General features: G+C 52.3%; 1 protein-coding gene across 4 annotated transcripts in view; it reads left to right on the forward strand.

The window, feature by feature from the left end:
- SEPTIN9 (septin 9) overlaps nucleotides 1–18,697 on the forward strand; it is a 117,271-nt gene that overhangs the window by 56,704 nt on the left and 41,870 nt on the right. The window contains exon 1 of one of the 4 annotated variants that reach the window (XM_048964968.1): nucleotides 12,286–12,435. The exons of the other annotated variants lie outside the window; for them this stretch is intronic. Coding sequence (XP_048820925.1) covers nucleotides 12,381–12,435 — 55 coding nt within the window. The 5' untranslated portion in view covers nucleotides 12,286–12,380. Of the gene's footprint in view, nucleotides 1–12,285; nucleotides 12,436–18,697 lie in introns of those variants that run through there. 4 annotated transcript variants of the gene reach the window in all.

Raw genomic sequence — 18,697 nt, forward strand, 5'->3', positions numbered from 1 at the left:
GCAAAGCTTGTAGGAATACTCATCAGGAGGGCTTGTGTTTAGTGGTGTATGGGAGTAGGGGCAAAGCAGAGAACCTTAGAGCAGATGAACTGCTGGGCACTGAGGCAGGAAGTATTCAGTATATAAAATATTTAAGGTTTTTTTTACTATTTTGCACAATTCAAGAAGAGAACTGCTTAGACTCAAATTTGGCTGCCTAAAAGGGATTTGTTGACACCCATGTTGGCATCTGCTTTCCAGGGAAAGGCCCTCCTGGAAACTGTCAGGTTGGGGAGCAGATAGTTGGTTGTGTTTGGGATATTTTGTTTTCCAGAAAACTTTAAAAATCCCCAGTGGGTGGAGAGGGAAAGTGAACTATGGAAATTAATTGTGTGTCTCGTGCTCTGAAATGAAACACACCCTGGGGAGGGCAATATCCTTCACAGGAGGAACAGCAGTGTTGGCCACAGACCAGGAAACCCTTCCCTCTGCACTGCCCCACACACAGGGGCTGAGCACTGCAGCAATGCCTGGATTTCTGCAGAAGGGCTGTGCTGGAGCCCAGCTTGTGTCCCTTTGCCCCTGGGGACACCCATGGCCTTTTATCCCATAGTCAGTCCCCAAACTGGGTAAGATCCACTTCTGGTGTTCTGTGCTTGCTTCTGTTGCTGCTTTCTTGCCTAGGAGCTATGTGTAGATCCATGGCAGCTGCTGTGGCTGTGCCACTGCCAACCACACCAACACAGGGCTGTGTCCCTGCCATTGAGACAATGGCTGTATTTTGGAAGAAGGGAAACTTCCCTGCTTGCAGGGTCTGGAGACAGCTCAGAAATGGGGCCGTTTGCCTGCAGCTGGAGAAGAAACCTAATCTTGCCTGCACTAATGAGGAGCTGAGCAGGCACGGGTGCGGGGCAAGGGGACGATTGAGAGTGGGCAATGTGGGTCATAATGGCTGAAGTGGAGCGAGGAGCTGCATGGCTGGAGAGCGGCGGGCTGCTCTGAGCTGGGGGATGGAAAGATGAAGCACGTTTATTGGGAAAACCAGATGTGAGAGGCAGGAGGAACATCAGAGTGCTTTGCAGCAGTAGGAGTGGGGCTCACACTGAACTCTCCCTTTTTTGGCTTGTTGCCTTCCTCCCACTCCTCTCGTTTCCTCCCAGCAGAGCTCAGACCTCGATCCATTGCTGGCAGAGCTCTGCTCCCCAGCTCTACAAGGTGCCCCTGCAGGGGGGAGGTTTGCTCTGCTTTTAGGGTGATGCAGATACTCAGGGAGCATGAGCAATGTGCAGACAGCACAGCCCTCAGCAGCACTAAGTAACCACCCAAACCCAGCAACTCACCTCTTTTCCTCCAGGGATTCCCTCATGCAAGGCTGCAGCTCTCTGGACAGCCACTGGTGCTCAGGTTCTGGTTGGAGACCCTCTGTGCCCTGACAGCAGCAAGCATTGGGTAGTGCCAGTAATGGGAAATCAGGTTCTGAGTCAGAAGTCCCTGGCTGATAGAATTTCCCATGAAATAAAAAGTGCTGGCTGCTGATGTACAAATGTATCTGAAGTGAAAGCTTTTACCAGCACATCTTACAGCTTCTGGCTTAAAACCCTTGGGGCACAGTGGTGTAAAACTAGGGGTAGCTTCAGGGGGCAGAAGCTGTCTGAACTCGAGGAGGAGTTCACATTGTATGCTGAGTTGAACTTCAGAGCACTGCTCCTCCAAACTAGTGTATTTTAAACAACTACCAGTTTAGCATCTCTCTGCCTAGACACAAAGAAATAGAAATAAATCCACTGCTGGCTGAGGCTGCGGCTGATATGTGGGTAGGAGTGTTTTCAAGCAAGCCTGTCCATCACTTCAGCCACCAAAAATACCCCCATCACGGCCCTCTCCATTCATTTTGCATGGACCAAAGGCACCATGCTCAGGTTTTTCCTCTCCATGGAAGCGTAGGAGTGGTGTTTATCTCCATGCTGGCAGGCAGAGAAGGATGCCCCACCTCTGGGAGCTCCCAGGGCTGGGTGGAGCAGGGAAGCAGGACATGGGCTTCGAGGAGCTGCGTTCCGTGGGCTTGCCTCAAAGCCAGGGCACTCTGAGACATGGAATGTGTTTCCAGGGGCCCTGGGGAAGGAGGGTGACAATAAATCTGGTTCATAAATAATGGCCCCTTGCCCTTCTAGGGATTTTTGACACACTGTGCTTTTCTGACAACGAATAGAGCAACAAGCTGTAATCCTAGGGGGCTCTTCTTGGCTCTCAAGTTGAGAAAGCTCTGGCTCTGAGCAGGCTTGGCTGTGAGGAACTCCCAGATCTGGGTGTGAAGATCGGAAGGGAAAGGCAGCACAGCACAGATAATGCATCGAGGGGTGTTTTTATTGCCAGGCTTGGAGATTTTGCTGTCCACTATGTGACCCTTGGCTCTGTGAAGCTGCTGGGCGATGCCTGGCTGTCCCAGTGACCTGGCAGTGAGAGGCACCCAAGGGGAATGCAGTCCAAGCACGCCTTGAGTGCCTAACAGGTCTGACTGCTGGGGCAGGAAATTCATCCTCCGGTGCTGGTGTGGGCTGGGGGAGCCCTGGTGATGGGAAGAAGATAGGCAATCCTGTCTGGCTTTCAACGTGGCTGAAAGACAGTTACAGTCTTGTAAAGTATGAGACATACAAAAAGGTCCCCAGCTCTGGGAGCTGAGCAGGAAGCCCCAGCCAGCATGGACACCTTCACTGTGTCTGGTCTGGAACGATTCTGGCTGCAAGAAGCCCTATTCACCCCGTTACTCATCCTTCTTACACACAGAGCACTGAGACCTTCCCAACAGACCCTGGCTGTGCCTCTCCTTAGTGCTTGTGCCCAGTTCCACTTGCTGTCTCCTTACAAGATGAGATTTTTATTTTGCTTTATTCCTTGCCAGCCTTCCTTGAGTTTTGCCAGCTCTTCTCCTTATTAGCTAAAGGCTGCTAGACATAGAAGGAAAGCACTGCATGTAACGTCCCTTTTAAATGCCTAATTCAGGAAAATTGAGAGAATTGTTTGCTAGCGCTGTGAGGGGCGTGCTGGGGGAGATGGCTGGGGATGGGATGGGGATGGGGACGGCTTGTCTTCACATTCTTAAGAACACAGATACTCGGCATTGCTGGCGTGCGAGAACGGGGCTGGACTATTGCCTTCTTTAGCTGCTGGAAGCCATCCAGGCTGCCAGTTCCTGCAAGCTCATCCTGTGGTTTAGTGGATAATACTGATCCTTGTTCGACTCCCACGCTTTTGTGCCTTGCAAGCGGGTAAGGGAGGCTTTGCAGGGCTTGTACAGATCCCAGCTGTGGAAAGCAGCATGAGCACTCATTATGCTTTGGAGTGCTTGCTCCGTGGTTTTAATAAAAAGTTAATTGTTACACAGGGATGACCATGAGAACCGTGGCAGGTTGAAGCTGACCAGCGTGTCTGCAGGGTCGAGGGTGGTGGCTGCAACTGAGCAGCAATGGCTGTTTCTTTGAACTTAGCAAAGCATCTTCCCAAGCGTGTTTATCAGGAGTTCATCTTCTGCTGGCATCTCCTCTGCTAGAATGGTGTTGGTGTCAGGACGTGGTGCAGGGAGAGGGGTACAGTGGGGTTTCTGTGAGCAAGAGGTGACATTGGCTTTGGTGGTGGGATGTCCCCTGGGCTGTCTGCCCAAACTGGCTGCAGGGTGCAGCTGCATCCCCCACATCAGGTGCAGAAATAGGACTTAAAGTCAGATGAGGCTCCCAAAGCTGCAAATACCAAAGCTATTGCTCACGTCTGACCTGGGATGCTGTCACGACCTCAGGCTATGTTAGCATCATCATCATGTCCAGGTGTAGTCAGGTTGGGGGCTTCTGCAAAGTGCAGGCAGCACATAACAGAGTAGAATTTGCAAGCGAGCTGTGCATTTCTGCCTGTGCTCCAACTAATCTTGGGATATGTAGCAGATATATGAGGTGAGCAGATGGAGGTGTGAATGTGGCTGGCAGCGGACACCGATCATGGATTAAACATGTGCGTGGCAAGAAAGAGGCTTTCTTGGAGCAGACAGAGAGGGCTGTTGTTGCCGTGCAGCCATATTCATCACCAGCCCCAATGCTGACATCGTTATCAACGTGTTTATATGAAGCTTGGCTGCAAAATAGCTCATCGTCCTCAAGATTTTCCAAGTGAGTCTGTAGCTTTACTAAATGCTTCTTTTGCTGCGCTGCCAGAAGCTCTCCTCAGGTGGTGAAGGAGGTATCCTGTGTGGCCGGAGCCATCCCTGGCCCAGAGCTCTGATTCCTGTGTGCCTTAACTCTGCCTGCAGACTGATGGCGACCAACTGGGTACCTTTTTGTCCCAATGGTCATAGAACCACAGAATGGCTGGAGTTGGAAGGAATCCCTAAAGGCCACCCTTGCACTGAGCAAGGACACCCACAGCTCCATTAGTGCTCACAGCCCATCTCCTGACCGTGGCTGTCTGCAGGGATGGGGCACCATCTCCTCTCTGGGCAACCTGTGCCACTGCCTCACTGCCTGTGGTGTAAAAACTTCTTCCTTACATCCAGTCTGAGTTTGCCCTCTTTTAGTTGGAAACCATTTCCCCTTGTCCTATCACAACAGACTCTGCTAAAGAGCGTGTCCCCTTCTCTCTTATTGCTGCCCTTGAGACAGTGAGAGGCCAGGTCTCCCCAGAGCCCTCCCTTCTCCAGGCTGCACAGCCCCATCTTCCTCAGCCTGCCCTTGTAGCAGAGGTATTCCATCCCTTGAAGCATTTTTAGAAGGTATGCAGAAGCTCAGCTCAGTTCTGGCCATTTATTCTCTTGTTTTAATATATGTCATCTTATGGCTTCAAACTGCGCCAGGGGAGATTTAGGCTGGACGTTAGGAAATACTGCTTCTCTGAAAGAGTGGTCAGGCACTGGAATGGGCTGCCCAGGAAGGAGGTGGATTCACCGACTGTGGAGGTGTTCAAGGAACGTTTGGATTTTGTGTTGAGGGATGTGGTTTAGTGAGAACTATTGGTGATAGGTGGATGGTTGGACTGGATGATCTTGTAGGTCCTTTCCAACCTTGATGTTTCTGTGGTTCTGTGACTGGTCTGCCCCATTATTAAATGTCTGGGAATAACAGCATCCCTTCAGCTTACGGACAGAGAAAATGCAGTGTGCAAGTATCCTAAGAACTCGCTTTGATTCATTTCTGGGTGTGATGGCAGCATTTGGACCCTCCCTTTTCCCTGCTGGTGTCAGGGGTGTGAGCAGAGTTTGGACAGTGTGCAGGTAGAGATAACACAGCCCTGCAGTGTCACTGCATGGGAGCCTGCCCAGCCCTGGGCAGGACTGGACCTCGCAGCGGATGAACAGAGCCTTTTCCTGTCCAGAGTTCACATTGTGACAACACCTCATGAAGCCAAATGGGAGCTGACACCCGCAGCCATCCCATCCTGCCCAGGTGCATGTCCGGATGGCAATGTGCTGCTTGGAGAGCCTCCAGCCTGCCCCAACCCTGGGCCCCCAGCTCAGTACCTCCCCAGAATTTCCCCATCCCTCTGCTGGGGTCTCCCTGCAGGGAACTTCCCCCATCCTCCCTCACTCTGAAGCAGAGCTGTTCCGCCCGTCCCCCCCCCGTCCCCCCCCCCCCCGTCCCCGTCCCCGCTCCTGGCTGGCTGCGTGCCGCCTCGCTGAGCTGGTGCTCAGCCCCCAGGCCCCTTTCCATCTAGGGCAAACGCTGAGAGGCAGAAGGCTGCTTTTGGCCTTCCTGCAGCAGATCTCTGCACTGTTCTTGAATCCTTCCTCATGGAGGCTGAAATGCCCCACTTCTCCCACCTGTGTGTGCTAGCTGCCAGGGGGCTTGTGGATGCAGTGCTGGGGCTGGCATCATTGAGGAAGCACCAGGTGTCCTGCCCTGGCCACAGCTCCACGCTGACTATCTCTGGGTCCCCAGGCAGAAGGGAGGGCAATTAGAATTAAAGCAAAGACAGACTCTGCCCACATGCATGGTCTCGCTGCAGGCAGCTTTGGGTACTCTGGGATAGGTGAGTCCTCTCTTTCCCATTTGCACCCCCGTAGCCCAGGAGCTTGTTATGGGCTGATCTTACCTAATTTTGTGTGTGCCCCTGGCTGAGCTGTCTGTGCTGAGCAATTCTTGCAGTGTGGAGATGCGGGTTCCCCAGCCATCCAATAGCATCAGCTGCAGTGATGACACAGGAGAGGCATTATCAGCAATAATTCTCATCCCTGTGGAGAGGGAGGAGGTTCTGTAGTGGTTTTGCAGGGGTCCTTGTGCCCTACGTCCATGGCTGCTGGCTGGAAGGAGAACCGCTGGCAGTGCTCGGTGTGGTGTGGATGTGGATCACTGCATCTGCATTACAACTTTGGGGCTGCCGGTGCTGAGTGCTCCCAGGGGGGCTCAGCGGCTGTTCCACATCATTTTCAAAGGAAAGTGATGTTGGTTTTCCCTTCGCTCCCCTCCGCCTGCCCTCGTTTCCTTCCCTGTCTCAGTGCCGTGCGGGAGCTCCCGGAGGAAGCTGAGTGGGTGTGGGGCTGCAGCTGCTGTGGGAATTGTTCTTATCGAGCTGCTTTCTGTCCACAAAGAATAATAATAATGAAATCTTTGATGGTAAAAAGGGAGAAGAGGGGCCACCGTTACCCTGCAGCCCAATCCGTGGTGCTTCCTGGACCATTGCTTTGGGTTTTTAGGGCTTTTGTGCTGCTGCAGATTTCATTGCGTGCTTGAAATATCTCAGAGCCAGGAGAAGTAACCGGGGGCTGGTGCAGGGAGTGAGAGCTGCTGGAAACGGCCCACTGGGAAGCAAGGGAAAAGTATTAAGAAAAGCAAGTTTCCTGCCATTAGCTGGTGTATTTATGGCTGGGAAGTTTGGGGTTGAAAAGGTTGTGAGCAGGCAGCTGAAAGAAGCAGAGGTGTGTGTGCTCACACACCTCTCTCTGCCATGGTTACAGGAGAGCCTGGCTGCAACGCACAGGATTGATGTCCTGGGTGCTGAGTTCCTAATTAGGGATTAATGGGAAATTTTCAGGAATAAGGATTTGAGGTGTCCCAGCTGATGCTCATCTCCCCCTTATCCCATGTAACCACCATGTGGTGGAAGTGGCTGGGGACTGCCCAGAGCCTGGGAGGGCTCTGCAGTTGGAAACGTGCTGTGCCACAAGAATTAAGCCTTTACTCAATAACTGAATGACATAGGTTACGTAGGATCCTGCTTGGATCCTGAACAACTGCACTTCCCATTTTCTTCAGATGGTCTGACTTGAAAATGAACGACAAGAGCAAAGGCGTTGGGTTGGGGCTGTTGTGGCTGCCTGAGGTTCAACCAGATGCGATTCATAGAATGGTTTGAGTTGGAAGGGAGCCTTAAGGGCCATCTGATCCCACTCCCTGCAGTGAACAGGGATACCTGATCAGGTGCTCAGAGCTCTGTCCAGACTGACCGTGGGTGTCTCCAATGACAGAACGTGCTTCCCATGAAGGCATTCACTGTCCTTTAACCAACACGAGCCATGTTTCCCTTCATTTCCCTGTCTGCTGCATTGGGTACAGCCCAGAACCCCTCTCTGCCCTGCTGCATCACACTGCATTCTCCAAGGAGCAGCTGTGCCCCACCTTGATACCTGCATGACTTTTTACCCCTTCATATCATGGAAGTCCCATCGTTGCTCCCATCGCTGCCTGTTAATACCTTCTCATTTCCAGCCTGCAGCTCTTACTGACCTGCTTACACCATCACCAGGGGTTGGCTTTGGATTCAGTGTATTTGTTCCCCTGGCAACAGCAATCTCTGCCTGTGGTGCATCCGCCAGTGATGTTTCCAGCAGTGACACCCCATGTTCTGACACCCCCCCCACCCTCCCCATCTGCTTGTTTCCACTGCAGGCTGGGTGCCCAGGATGACCTGAGATTAGTGATTTCCCCTTTGCTGCTGAAAGTACCTAATTTGTTTCATCTCAGGAGTGCTCTTACTGCATCACATTGGTGGCTTGTGGCCATGCTGGCACCCACAGTGTACTGATGTCCTTCCTGTGGTTCGCTCCTATCATGAGCAAAGAGCATTAAAAGCCTTTAGGCACTGTCCTTCAGTCCCTCCTTCCAGGTTTCACCCATTCCTGTTTTTCAGCCTTCAGCTCTTTTTGTGCACCAGAGGATGATGTCTGGCTGCATTTCCTTCACCCAGCAAACCAGCCAATTGTCCAGCAGCCTCAAATCAGCAAACCTGCGCTACGGTTTTAAGCCTTTCCCATGAAGCAGGTTTCCTTACAGAGGAAGAGATGTGTGACCAGCACTGAAATACGGCCGTCCTCACTCTGCTTCCTACTGCATTGGAAGCAGGAAGGGTCTGAATCTGGGAAAGAGCATTTTTCATGACACTTCCTGCGTCATCAGCAGGGCTGAGTTCACGCGTCATCCCCATGAAAGCACAGGCAGAGGTGATGGGAACGGCGTCTGTGTTTCCTGTCCATCCCCACAGTCCCATCACACTGCCACCACCCAAGCAGCACCACAGCCTGGCCCTGTCCTCCTGCAGCCTTCTCACCGAGGTGGATGCTGTGTGCCTCAGTTTCTCCAACTCTAAAATGGTGTTCAGAGAATCACAGGCTATCCTGAGTTGGAAGGGACCCATAAGGATTGTTACAGCTTTTCCTGGTGGATTTGGAACAAAAGTGTGTTGGGGCAGAGGTGTAGAATCTCAGAAGCTGCAAGGAGCACGAGTGGAAAGGAAGGTCATTGCAACAGCCTTCTGCTTTGTTTCTTTTATCTTCTTTTTCTGCTTTCTGTTTGTTTTCTTTTTTCTTTTTTTCTCCTTTTTTCTCTCCTTTTTAAACATTCCCTTTCTTAGAACAATGTGACTTCTCATTTCCCTCACCTTCAAAACATGCTTTGTATGGGTTGCTGTGCCTTTGTTTCTGCACATTTGCAGTTATCCCGCACTGGTGCTGCATGTGTGCCAGCAGCCACATGCTGGGCAGGGGGTACATCCACCATGGGCAGCAAGAAAAGGCATTGGATTTTCAATAGGGACATTGGGAGCAGCTAAATACTATTAGGAACCACCTATGCTGTACTTTCGGTCAGTAAGTCTCAAAGCATTTCATTAGAAGCAGCCAGACTCATAAAGAGTTCTGTTTGCTAATTAAAGGAGGAGGTGGAAGAGGAAGATGCTGGGATGAATGACTTGCTATTGTGAGCTGGATCATTTGCTTCTCGCAGCCACAGTGACTCATGGCACCTCGTCTCACCGGGTCTGACGCTCATGACTGCAGCAGATTGTGGGTCTGATAAGAGCTGCTCAGAAAAACCCTGACTTGTAGGAGGAAGAAAATCTGCCAGAAAGAATGCTTTTGTAGCAGCCTGCAAGCAGACTGCACAGTGCTGGTTAATATGAGTGGATAGGAAAGTCCCCTTTCTGCCTCAGCCTGTCTTGGTGAGGGTCCTTCTAATGCTGATGCCTTCTATCTCCTTAGGATGTTCTCTGTCTTGAGGCTTTTCCTCCTTGAGGTGATTTTGTAGGTCTTTTCTGCATTGATGAACATTGTGGTCCCTCAGACCCAGCATCAGGACAGTGGTGGTGACAAGAGCCCAGGTTTCTTCCAGCTCTTATGGCATTGTGCCACTTTTAGCTGGGTGTCTACAAGCCAGTGATCTCATCAGCTGCATTTTCAGGGACAGGAAACCACTTGGGGGCCAGCAAAGCAACTTTGCAGGAAGCTGACTGCTCATCAGAATGGCAGAGAGATGGTGGAGAGAAGGGCTGGGCAGTCGGTGCCTGCAGTGATGTGGGCTGTATAGGACACAGGTTGCTGTCACACACTGTGAGCAAAGCCATTTTTTTCATCCTCCTGCAACCAATGGTTTGTACAACAGCATCTTGTCCAGCTATCAGCCCATCACCACCATACCACTAAATCACACCACTCAGTGTGACATCTACCTTTCTCTGGGTACAGTGACCCCACCACCTCCCTGGACAGCCCACTCATCACTCTTCTCAAGAAGAAATTTTTGCTAATATCCAGCCTGATGAGGAGCTCCAGACACAAAGTGCAGGGAACCAGTGGTGCTCCATCCATCTGGGCTGGATGTCTGCCTTTCTGGGAGCAGCACTGCAGCTAAACACAAGCTCTTGGGTTCTGGATGTAGCTAGCAGACTCAATGACTTGGCATTTGGTTCTTAACTGTGGCCTGGATAGGAGAGTGATTTTTCGGTTCCATAAAATCTGTGCCAGTGTCTGAGCCAGATGAAGGTGCAGAAAGGAGAGAGAAGGGTATGCTGAGCTCCCCAAGGGGAGCTGTGCACTGGGGTAAGCTGTTTACATACCTTCCTGCTTCAAATATTTACTGCAAGAACTCTGGATATTCTTGTTATTCGTTGCTGTACTTTTCCATCTCACTCCCCCCTTTCCATGCCTTACGTGCATATGGGTGCAACACATCCCCTCCTGGCAGCTGTTTTTAATGAACATGGACTCTTATGGTCAGGATTTCTTGCTTCTTGGGACTCTTCTCCAGGTCTGTTGATTCACAAAACCTTCATTAACAGCACAGGTTAGATCCGTAGTGATAGCATCATCCATCCTTAGGATACACAGAGGGACGCATCCACTAATGCAAAATGCCCAAACTCTTCTGTAGAAGCTCTGAGCTTCTTCACATCTTTCCAAGTCCAACCCCTGGCACTGCGACACTCACTGCTCCAAATCAACCACACAATCATTTTTTCTTCCAGCAGTTCACTTCTCATTGCCTCTGGTGGGCTCCATCACAGACCCTCACTGTTCCCCACATGATGTAGTGCAGGGAGGCCCACCAACCTCCAGCACTGGGTCTACTTCTGAACCTCATGGGAGCTATGGAGGTGGGCAGACTCTGAAATCACAAATGTGCTGCTTGATTCTTCTTAACGTTGACATAGAAACTGTTTTTTCTTGCTTACCATATTGACTTTTAGTTTGTCTTTCTTATTTTGCCTTTTTTTTCCCCCATTTTACACTCTGAATGACAGTGAACCAGGGATCAATGATCCTTAATAACCCGATCTCAATAGTTCAGCTCCAGCAAAGGGACTCATCACCATTTCTACCACAGCAGCTTTTTGCTTTGCAGAGTAACTAACGTGAAGTATTGACATCTGCATCTCTGCTTGCTTGGAATGGTTTGCGGGTGTGACTTTGCACTTGACAAGAGGGAAAGAAAACCTCTTTCTGCTGAAAATCAATGCTGGCGGTGTGGCTCAGCCAGCAATGGGCACCGTGGGACCAGCACAGACCTGGCACCACGAGAGCTGCAGGCTCAGCCCAGGCTGGGTCTTGTGCTCTCCTTTAGAAGCCCAGAGCTGCTGTCTGTACAGACGCTGCATCACACGACGAGGCATTGATATTTCCGTGCACGGAGGTGCAAACTGCTCTGCACTGTTGTGGTGTGTTGGTTTCTGCCATTGCTGTGTGAGCAGAGTGCTTTTTGTGAAGAGCAGGAGGAAAACCACTGCCCCTACCTTTAGAACTCGATACTTATGTATTAAAGATGCATTCTCCGGACTAGCTAAGCAGTTTTTGTGTTTTAAAATAATATATTAAAACCTCAAGCTATTAACTGTATGTAAAATCTAGGTCAGGAGAGCTTTCTGCTCAGCTTTATTATTATTATTTTTAGTCTGCAGTTTTTGGAGTCTGGGAATTCGGTGCCATTGGTTTCGTGCTCTGGGTCACATGTGCTATTGGGAAGCCTGTGGTGTTTGCAGACTGGCAGTGGGAAGGCTGTACAATTCAAAGTATGGCAGAAGTGATGAAACACACACTTTCTGCAGAAATAGACAGCAGCAGTACCGCTGTTTTGCATAACTTTTCTTTATGGTTCAAGAAGTGATGGTTTGCTGGGGACCTTAAAGACCACCCAGTTCCAGCCCCTGCCATGGGCCGGCGGCAGCTCAGCTCCCCCTCCACGTCTTCAGGCACCTCCAGGGATGGGGCAGCACAGCCTGTGGGCAGTGCCGGGGCCTCACCGCCTCTGCGTAAAGGATTTCCTCCTTAAATACGAGAAGAGTTGCAAGAATGCAATCGACTTGAGCTCGCTGATCCTTGAGAGCGTCAGCGGTGCAGCGCATTACTTCGGGTTGCTCCGGGGCGTCACGCTGATGGTTTTATCCCATCCGCACCGAGAGTGTGAAGTTGGAAGGCACCCGACCAGGACCCCGCTTACCGCTGCGCTCCGTACCCACAACCCGGCTCGGCTCCGCTCGGGGCGCGGCGCGGTGACGGGCGCGGGCGGCAGCCAGTGTGCGGCGGGGGCGGGCGGGGCCGGGCCGGGCGGGGCCGGGGCGCTGCTGCGGGCCCGGGGCCGCGGGAGGCGGCGGCTGCCGCTCGCCCTCCGCCATTCATTCGGCCGCATCGGCGGCGGCAGCGCTCGGCGCCCGGCCTCGCTATGGCCGACCCGGCCGTCAACGCGCACCTGGAGGGCATCATCTCCGACTTCGAAGGTGGGCAGGGGGGCTGCGGGGCCGTTCCGAGCGGTGAGGGGGGGGCTGAGGGATGGATGTCGAGGGGCTGTCGGGTGACCCTAAAGGCGAAGTGAGGCTGGAGGATCCCCGGCGCCGCCCGCATCCGCCCCCACCGCCCCAGCTGTGCGGGGCAGAGGTGGGTGAGGCGCTGCCCCGGCTCTTTTGTTTGGAGCGGACTCGCCCCGTCCCTATCTGTTAGCGCAGGATCGTACGGGACGCTTTTCTCTGCTGCTTTTTCCGAGTTGGTTTACTCGCTTTTTCAGCTGAAAACACGGCTGTGACGCAGCGAAAAGTTTGTGAATCCCCGGGCACCGGCCCTTGTGTGGATTCGCAGAGTTTGGATACGAGCACAGCCTCAAAGCAGCCGCGAAGTGGATAATGAACCCAAGTTTCAAAAATATCCTTAGCGGGAGCTGCCTTAGAAAGCTTTGCGTTTGTCGCGTGGCAGAGCTCCAACTGCCCGACGGCACTGCGCGGCTCGGTGCCGGGGGTCCCCTTGCAGCCCGTGTTTGGAGAGATGGATGGATGGATGCCTTCTCCTGGGTGCCCGCTGGCTTTCCAGGGAAGGGAGGAGAACAGAAGCAAGCGGGAAGTGTGCTGCTGCCTATCTGTGGTTCCAGATAGGCTTTGGGGATGTCTCTGCTGCAGCCATTGAGAGGGTGGTTCGGGGGAGTTCATCTCAAAAGCAAAGCTTTGGAAAAGCGGCAACGTCCCCGCACTCAGCGTCCTGGCAGTGCCCCAAACTCAGCTCTGTGCAGCGGTTTTTAGAAGGGGAAAAAAAAAAAAATAGTAGAGATCTGGGGGCTGTGATGAAAGCTTATCCAGCGGCCGTGTGTGCTGCTATAGGCTGAGAGAACTTCACCGCCTCCTGGTGAACTCATTCTTGCATTCTGCGAAGGAGCAAAGTATTGTTTTTCCTGCTGGGAAGCCGAAAGCCCCTCGGTTCCTCTTCCAGGTCGGGCAGGAAACGGGTGGCAGGGCTGGGGGCTCGGTGGGCTGTCCTGGGCTCTGCAGTGCCGTCACCCCGAGCTGCAGCCCCCATCTGTGTCCCCTCTGTGCAGCCCCTGGGCTCCCTTCTGCAGCCGGAGCGGGGGTGGAGGGTGAGCGGGAGGCCGAGGGAAGCCACATCCTGCAGCAGGGCTGGGGCGAAGGGAATTGGGGCATGGAGCAGCCCCAACACACTGTGGGTTTGTGGAACTGGGCTCACAGGTGAGTCTATGAGTGCCCTTCAGGGGCTTGGGAGCTTCCCCAGTCCTGGTTTGGTCACAGCCTGCCTCCATGGCGTTTAAATCCCTGAGGAATGAGAAACCCCAGGGAACCCTGAGGCTGCTTGCTCTGGGCTGTATGTGTCCTTCAGTGGCACTGTGGTGCTCTTCCTCAGCCCCTGAGGCTGTGTGCTCCCTTCCCTATGGAGAGACTTCGAGAGCCTTGCCCTTCAGCAGGGATCCAGGCTGTGTTTCTCAATTTAATTAGTTCTCTGGGTTGCACAGCAGCTTCCCAAGAGCAGGGCAATTAGTTTTTGGCCTGTAGGGCTGTAGATGCAGTATTCGTGTCTGCCAGGTATCGTAACCTTGGCCAATCAGCCAAAAGTACCATGCGGCAGCAACACTGGATTGCTGGCAGCCAGAACCCTCTGTGCTCCTGAACCACCTTGTCCTGAACACCTTGTCCTTGCCTGCTTTTCTCCTAGCATCTCTGCCCCACAGGTGCCTGTGGCTGTTAGATTACAGCAGGCAGTGGTTTAGGGGCTGGGCTGTGGGCTGGATCTGTTACCCTCAGCTCTTATGAAGGGCGCAGGGGCCCTTTTTGGAGTAGGAAGGGCTCACAGACATTCAGCTGTAGCTCAGCTTCCAAATCAAAGCAATGTATGAACGGGGAGCATAGCACAGCAGGCTGTGTCCTGCACCTGATGGAGATGGCCACGTCCAGGCACCTACATGCTCACCAGGTTCCTCAGCACAGGAACTGAAGCTGTTTCTTTGCCTGGCAAGTTTCCTTGCTTTATCTGGAGGAGAGCAGCACGAGGTCTTGCAGTTTGCCAGTGTTTGCAGAACGTCGCCGTTGTGGGTTTATGGATTTTGGCAGATCTTCAGCAGCATTGCCAGTTCAATTCTGCCTGAACCCTGTCCCTGTGAGCAGTGGGAATGAGGACCTGCAGCAGTCAATTGTCTGGGCTGTGGCACACCGTGTGTGATGTGTGAATGCTGAATGAAGCCCAAACCATCCTTATCCCTCTCGGACTGAGAGATGCTGCAATGTGGTTCTGTCTGGCTGCAGCCCTCCTGGTGGGACTGTGCAAAGGGGAGGTGCACCCTGCTCATAGCTTTTGGTTGCTGTGGTTTTCCTGCATCCCATGGTGTCCATACGGGGCTTGCTTTGTAGTTACTGGAGAGGGAGAAGAGCCCATCCCTTGTGGGGATGCTGAGACTCCTTGTGCTGGAAATGGCTCACAGCAAGCAGTGCCGAGCTCTTTGCCAGTGCTGTCAGTTAACACCAAATCTGTTTCCTTGTAACAATGTTGAAACACAACATTTCCTAGCGGATACAATCTGCTAACAGTAGTCCTGTGGGGCTGTAACTGCCAAAATCACAGGGTAGCACAGTGGGCTTGGAGGCAACTTCCATGGCTGGAGCCTGGGTAGGAGCAGCTCTGACAGCACCGGGCAGCCTGGTGGGATGGCCCTGCTGCACAGCTGCTGCCCCACTGCTAATATTAGCAGCAGCAGAGGGACGGCCACAGCTCTGTGTGGGTGATGTGCCCTGAGTGCAGTCCTGTGTGGAGCCCGGGGAGGGAATGGCTCGTGTTTCCCTGTGTGTCCCTCCTGGTCTGTGGGTTTGCATGGCGAGCTCTCGCGGGGCTGTGTGACGAATGGTGTGCGAGGCTCAATGCCTGGAAAAGGAAACGCAGAAAGCCTTTTCAGATTGTATCTCGGGTCATCGCAGCCCTAGGAGTGAAACGAAGCTCCTGGACTCCAATTGTTGCGTTTCCTGGGCTGTCCCTAAAACATCATGCTGTGGCCAATCCCATCTGACCCTCCTTCATCTCCGTCTGCTCATGGCTGCGTTGCTCCTTGCAGCTCTGCGATGTGGTGGGCTAAGCTTTGCTGAGAGTTTTCTCTCTTTTCTCTTCTTCTGATCTGCATTTCTGAGCCCAGATCAGGCTGGGAGCTCCCCGCCAACCCTCCCATTTCATGCAGAGGTTCAGAAAGTACCAGTGGAAGGCAGGAGCTGTGTTGTCTCCAGCACAAGTGCTCTTTCTTGTGCCAAATGGAAAAATTGTCTCTGCCTGGATCCAGCAGCAGGGATCTGCAGTTGTGGGTTGTTTTTTTTCCTGTGTATATTTAGTTCCTTGGGAATACAGAGGTTAGGAGGGAGTGGGAAAGGGGAAGCACAGGGTGCAGATCTCTCTGTTCACGTGAGCTGGTCTGTGGGGACAGTCTTTGGCCCATGGTAGAACGTAGGATTGAGCAGATATCGGTGTTTACAGCCATCAGGTGCAGGGAGGGCTGGGCTGTGTGTCCTTAGGGATGGGCAACCACTGCAGCACAGTGCAGAGTGTCCTTGGCTCTGTGTCATCTTCCAGTGCTGGTGTTACTGGCGAGCTCTCAGTGTGCATTTGAGAGCCATCTTGGACACAGTGTCACACTGTCCCTTCCCTTTGAAAGGTTCCCTTATGATCAGACCGTGGGTGAGTCTTTGCACCTGGGCCAGGATACAGCTTTGGCTGTGCCAGAATTATGCTGGTGCCTGGGTTCCTCCAGGTCTTGGAACGCATGCGGCATCCTCTTCCAGGTGCTCATTGCATTTGAGAGACCGTGCCTACATCTCTTGGCTAACAAATGCTCACCGCAGTGTCAGAGCATGGCTGCCTCCCTTGTCTTGCAGCCTCACAGTTGGGTGCTGCTTTCATTCCTGCTTTGTGGGGTGCTGCTCTGTGCCTTTTCCCAGGAGCCAGAGCCCAGGCAGCTCCACGAATAGCCCGTGCTGGGACTTGTCAGAAATCCAAAGGCAATAATGGAAAGCCCATAATCACTTCAGATATTCATGTTTCTAACTCTGATATTTGATATTTAAGGCAATGTCTCTAAGCAGTACCATTACAAGGCTTGTTTCCTTTCCTGACCTCTCTCCCTGTGCCGCAGTAAACTCTGCAGTGCATCTTCCTCACTGATACAGGGGGACAGGAAGACAGCAATGATGCCAAATTGGGAGTAAGCTTGTTTGGAGACTTATGGAGCACTGGCAGCTCGCACCCATTGCTATAGCAGTGCCCCTGCTCCCTCCTTACACAAAGGCCATGGTTAGGAGCAGCCCTCGGGCAGCTAGGAGGCTTACTGCTATCCTCAACTTATTCCAAAAAGGTGCCCCAGATTGATGAGAGCTCTCGTCTGCTGGCACTGTGACTCAGGCTTTTACCATGATTGCTTTGCGAGGCTGCTGGCCACAGCTCAGCCCTTGGGGCTCCTGGGGACATCCAGGCTGGCTATCGACTCTTTGCATGCCCCAAGGTGAGGCATTGGCTCCTGCACCGGAGTTAGGTGACGAGTTGGGGACGTCTCCATGAGTGCTGCTGTTCCTTGGCTGGCTGCAGGCATTGGCCAGCACTCAGAGCTGATCCGTGTTGAGACGTTCTCTTTCCATAGAATCATTCAGGCTGGAAAAGACCACTAAGATCACTAAGTCCAAACCCAACCCACCCCCGGCTGTGTCCCCTGACTGTGCCCCACTGACTGTGTCCCCCAGTGCCACATGTCTGTGGTTCTGGAACACCTCCAGGGATGGTGACCCCACCACCTCCATGGGCAGCTGTGCCAATGCCTCTCCGCTCTTTCTGAGTGGAAATTTTTCCTAGTATCCACACTGTGCAACCGTCCTCCCACTGCAGGAGGTGGCAGTTGTGTGACACACAGGGCACTGCCCACACAGATGACCCCCTCCTCTCACCACTTCTACTCATTTATCTCAGTTTTATTCTCAGTACCAGCATGTTGCAACTCCACCCATCATATTATCAAGCTGAGATTGAATCACTTAATGATTGAATCACTTTTATCGCCCAATCCCCTGCCAGCGAGGCTCTTCACCCGCCAGAGTCGCTCTGACATCCATTTGAGTGCCTGGAGCTGGGACCTGTGACTCATCTCTGGAGGTGTCTGGCCCAGCAGCTCAGTGCTATAGTTTCCTAAACCCAGCTGTGCAGGGCTCATGCTTGCTCTTAACCCTTCATAGCTATGGTACCCTGCAAATCAGCACTGAGGCTGATATGGGGTCTGCAAGTCCATCTGCGTCATCATTTTGCCTTCTAGGCAGTAATTGTAAAGCATTTTGGAAACATTAGTGAACTAAACCAAATCTGCTCTGTCCCCTGGGAGGCAGAGAAGATTTATTTCCTGCTTCTCTCTCCCTTTATGAAAGGAAACTGGAGCACAGACCGGAGGCAAAAGCTGTGCAGAGAGCAGTTCACAGCCAGTAATGCAGCCTGTGGGGCACGGGGTACACCCTGTGCTGCATGGGGTTGTCTGCATGGACACACAATGAATATAAGGGATGTAAAATATACTGGTGTGATCTGGAAGCGTTTTGCTGAGAGTTAGTGGTTATATAAGCCAAAGTGTAGCAGAGAATCAAAGCTAAAACCTTTCTAGAGCTCCATTATAGGGACTGGAAATCTGAGATTTTGACTTAATCTGCATGTGGATATTATTTTTTTTTTCTATTCTTGCTTCCAACTTTGCAGTTGTGCTCCCATTGCTGCTGGATGGCTGGGTTTGCTGCATCGGTCTGAGGCTCTCTTTGTAATCTGCTGAATAGGAGCAAAATGCTGCTTGAACAGCTTTGCTCATGTCGGAGCTCTGACTCGCATTTAGCCACAAATTTCCTCCATAATTCAGCTCTTGTTAGGGGTTGCACAGTTCACAAAGCACTGCGTGGTGACAGCGTGGTGCCAGCATTATCCTACATGCAATCTCTGTGTCAGACCATGAAATCTATTAAAGAGCTTCTTACTGATGCTCTTGTGAAGTTGGAAAAAGGAACTGCGTGCGCACAAACCATTCACAACAGCAGATCATCATTCCATATACATTGCACAGCTCCCTTCCTTTCTTGCTACAGGAGCTTTTGGGTTTATACACAGCATCCATACGGCCTGTGGGTACATGAGGAATATTGTGCTTGTTCCTGCAAGCTGCAGAGTCTCATGCCTTTCATTTGCCCAGAGAAGTGGTGAACGTCCCATCCC

Source organism: Lagopus muta, chromosome 18 (genome assembly GCF_023343835.1).
Source record: "Lagopus muta isolate bLagMut1 chromosome 18, bLagMut1 primary, whole genome shotgun sequence".
Classification (NCBI taxonomy): Eukaryota; Metazoa; Chordata; class Aves; order Galliformes; family Phasianidae; genus Lagopus; species Lagopus muta.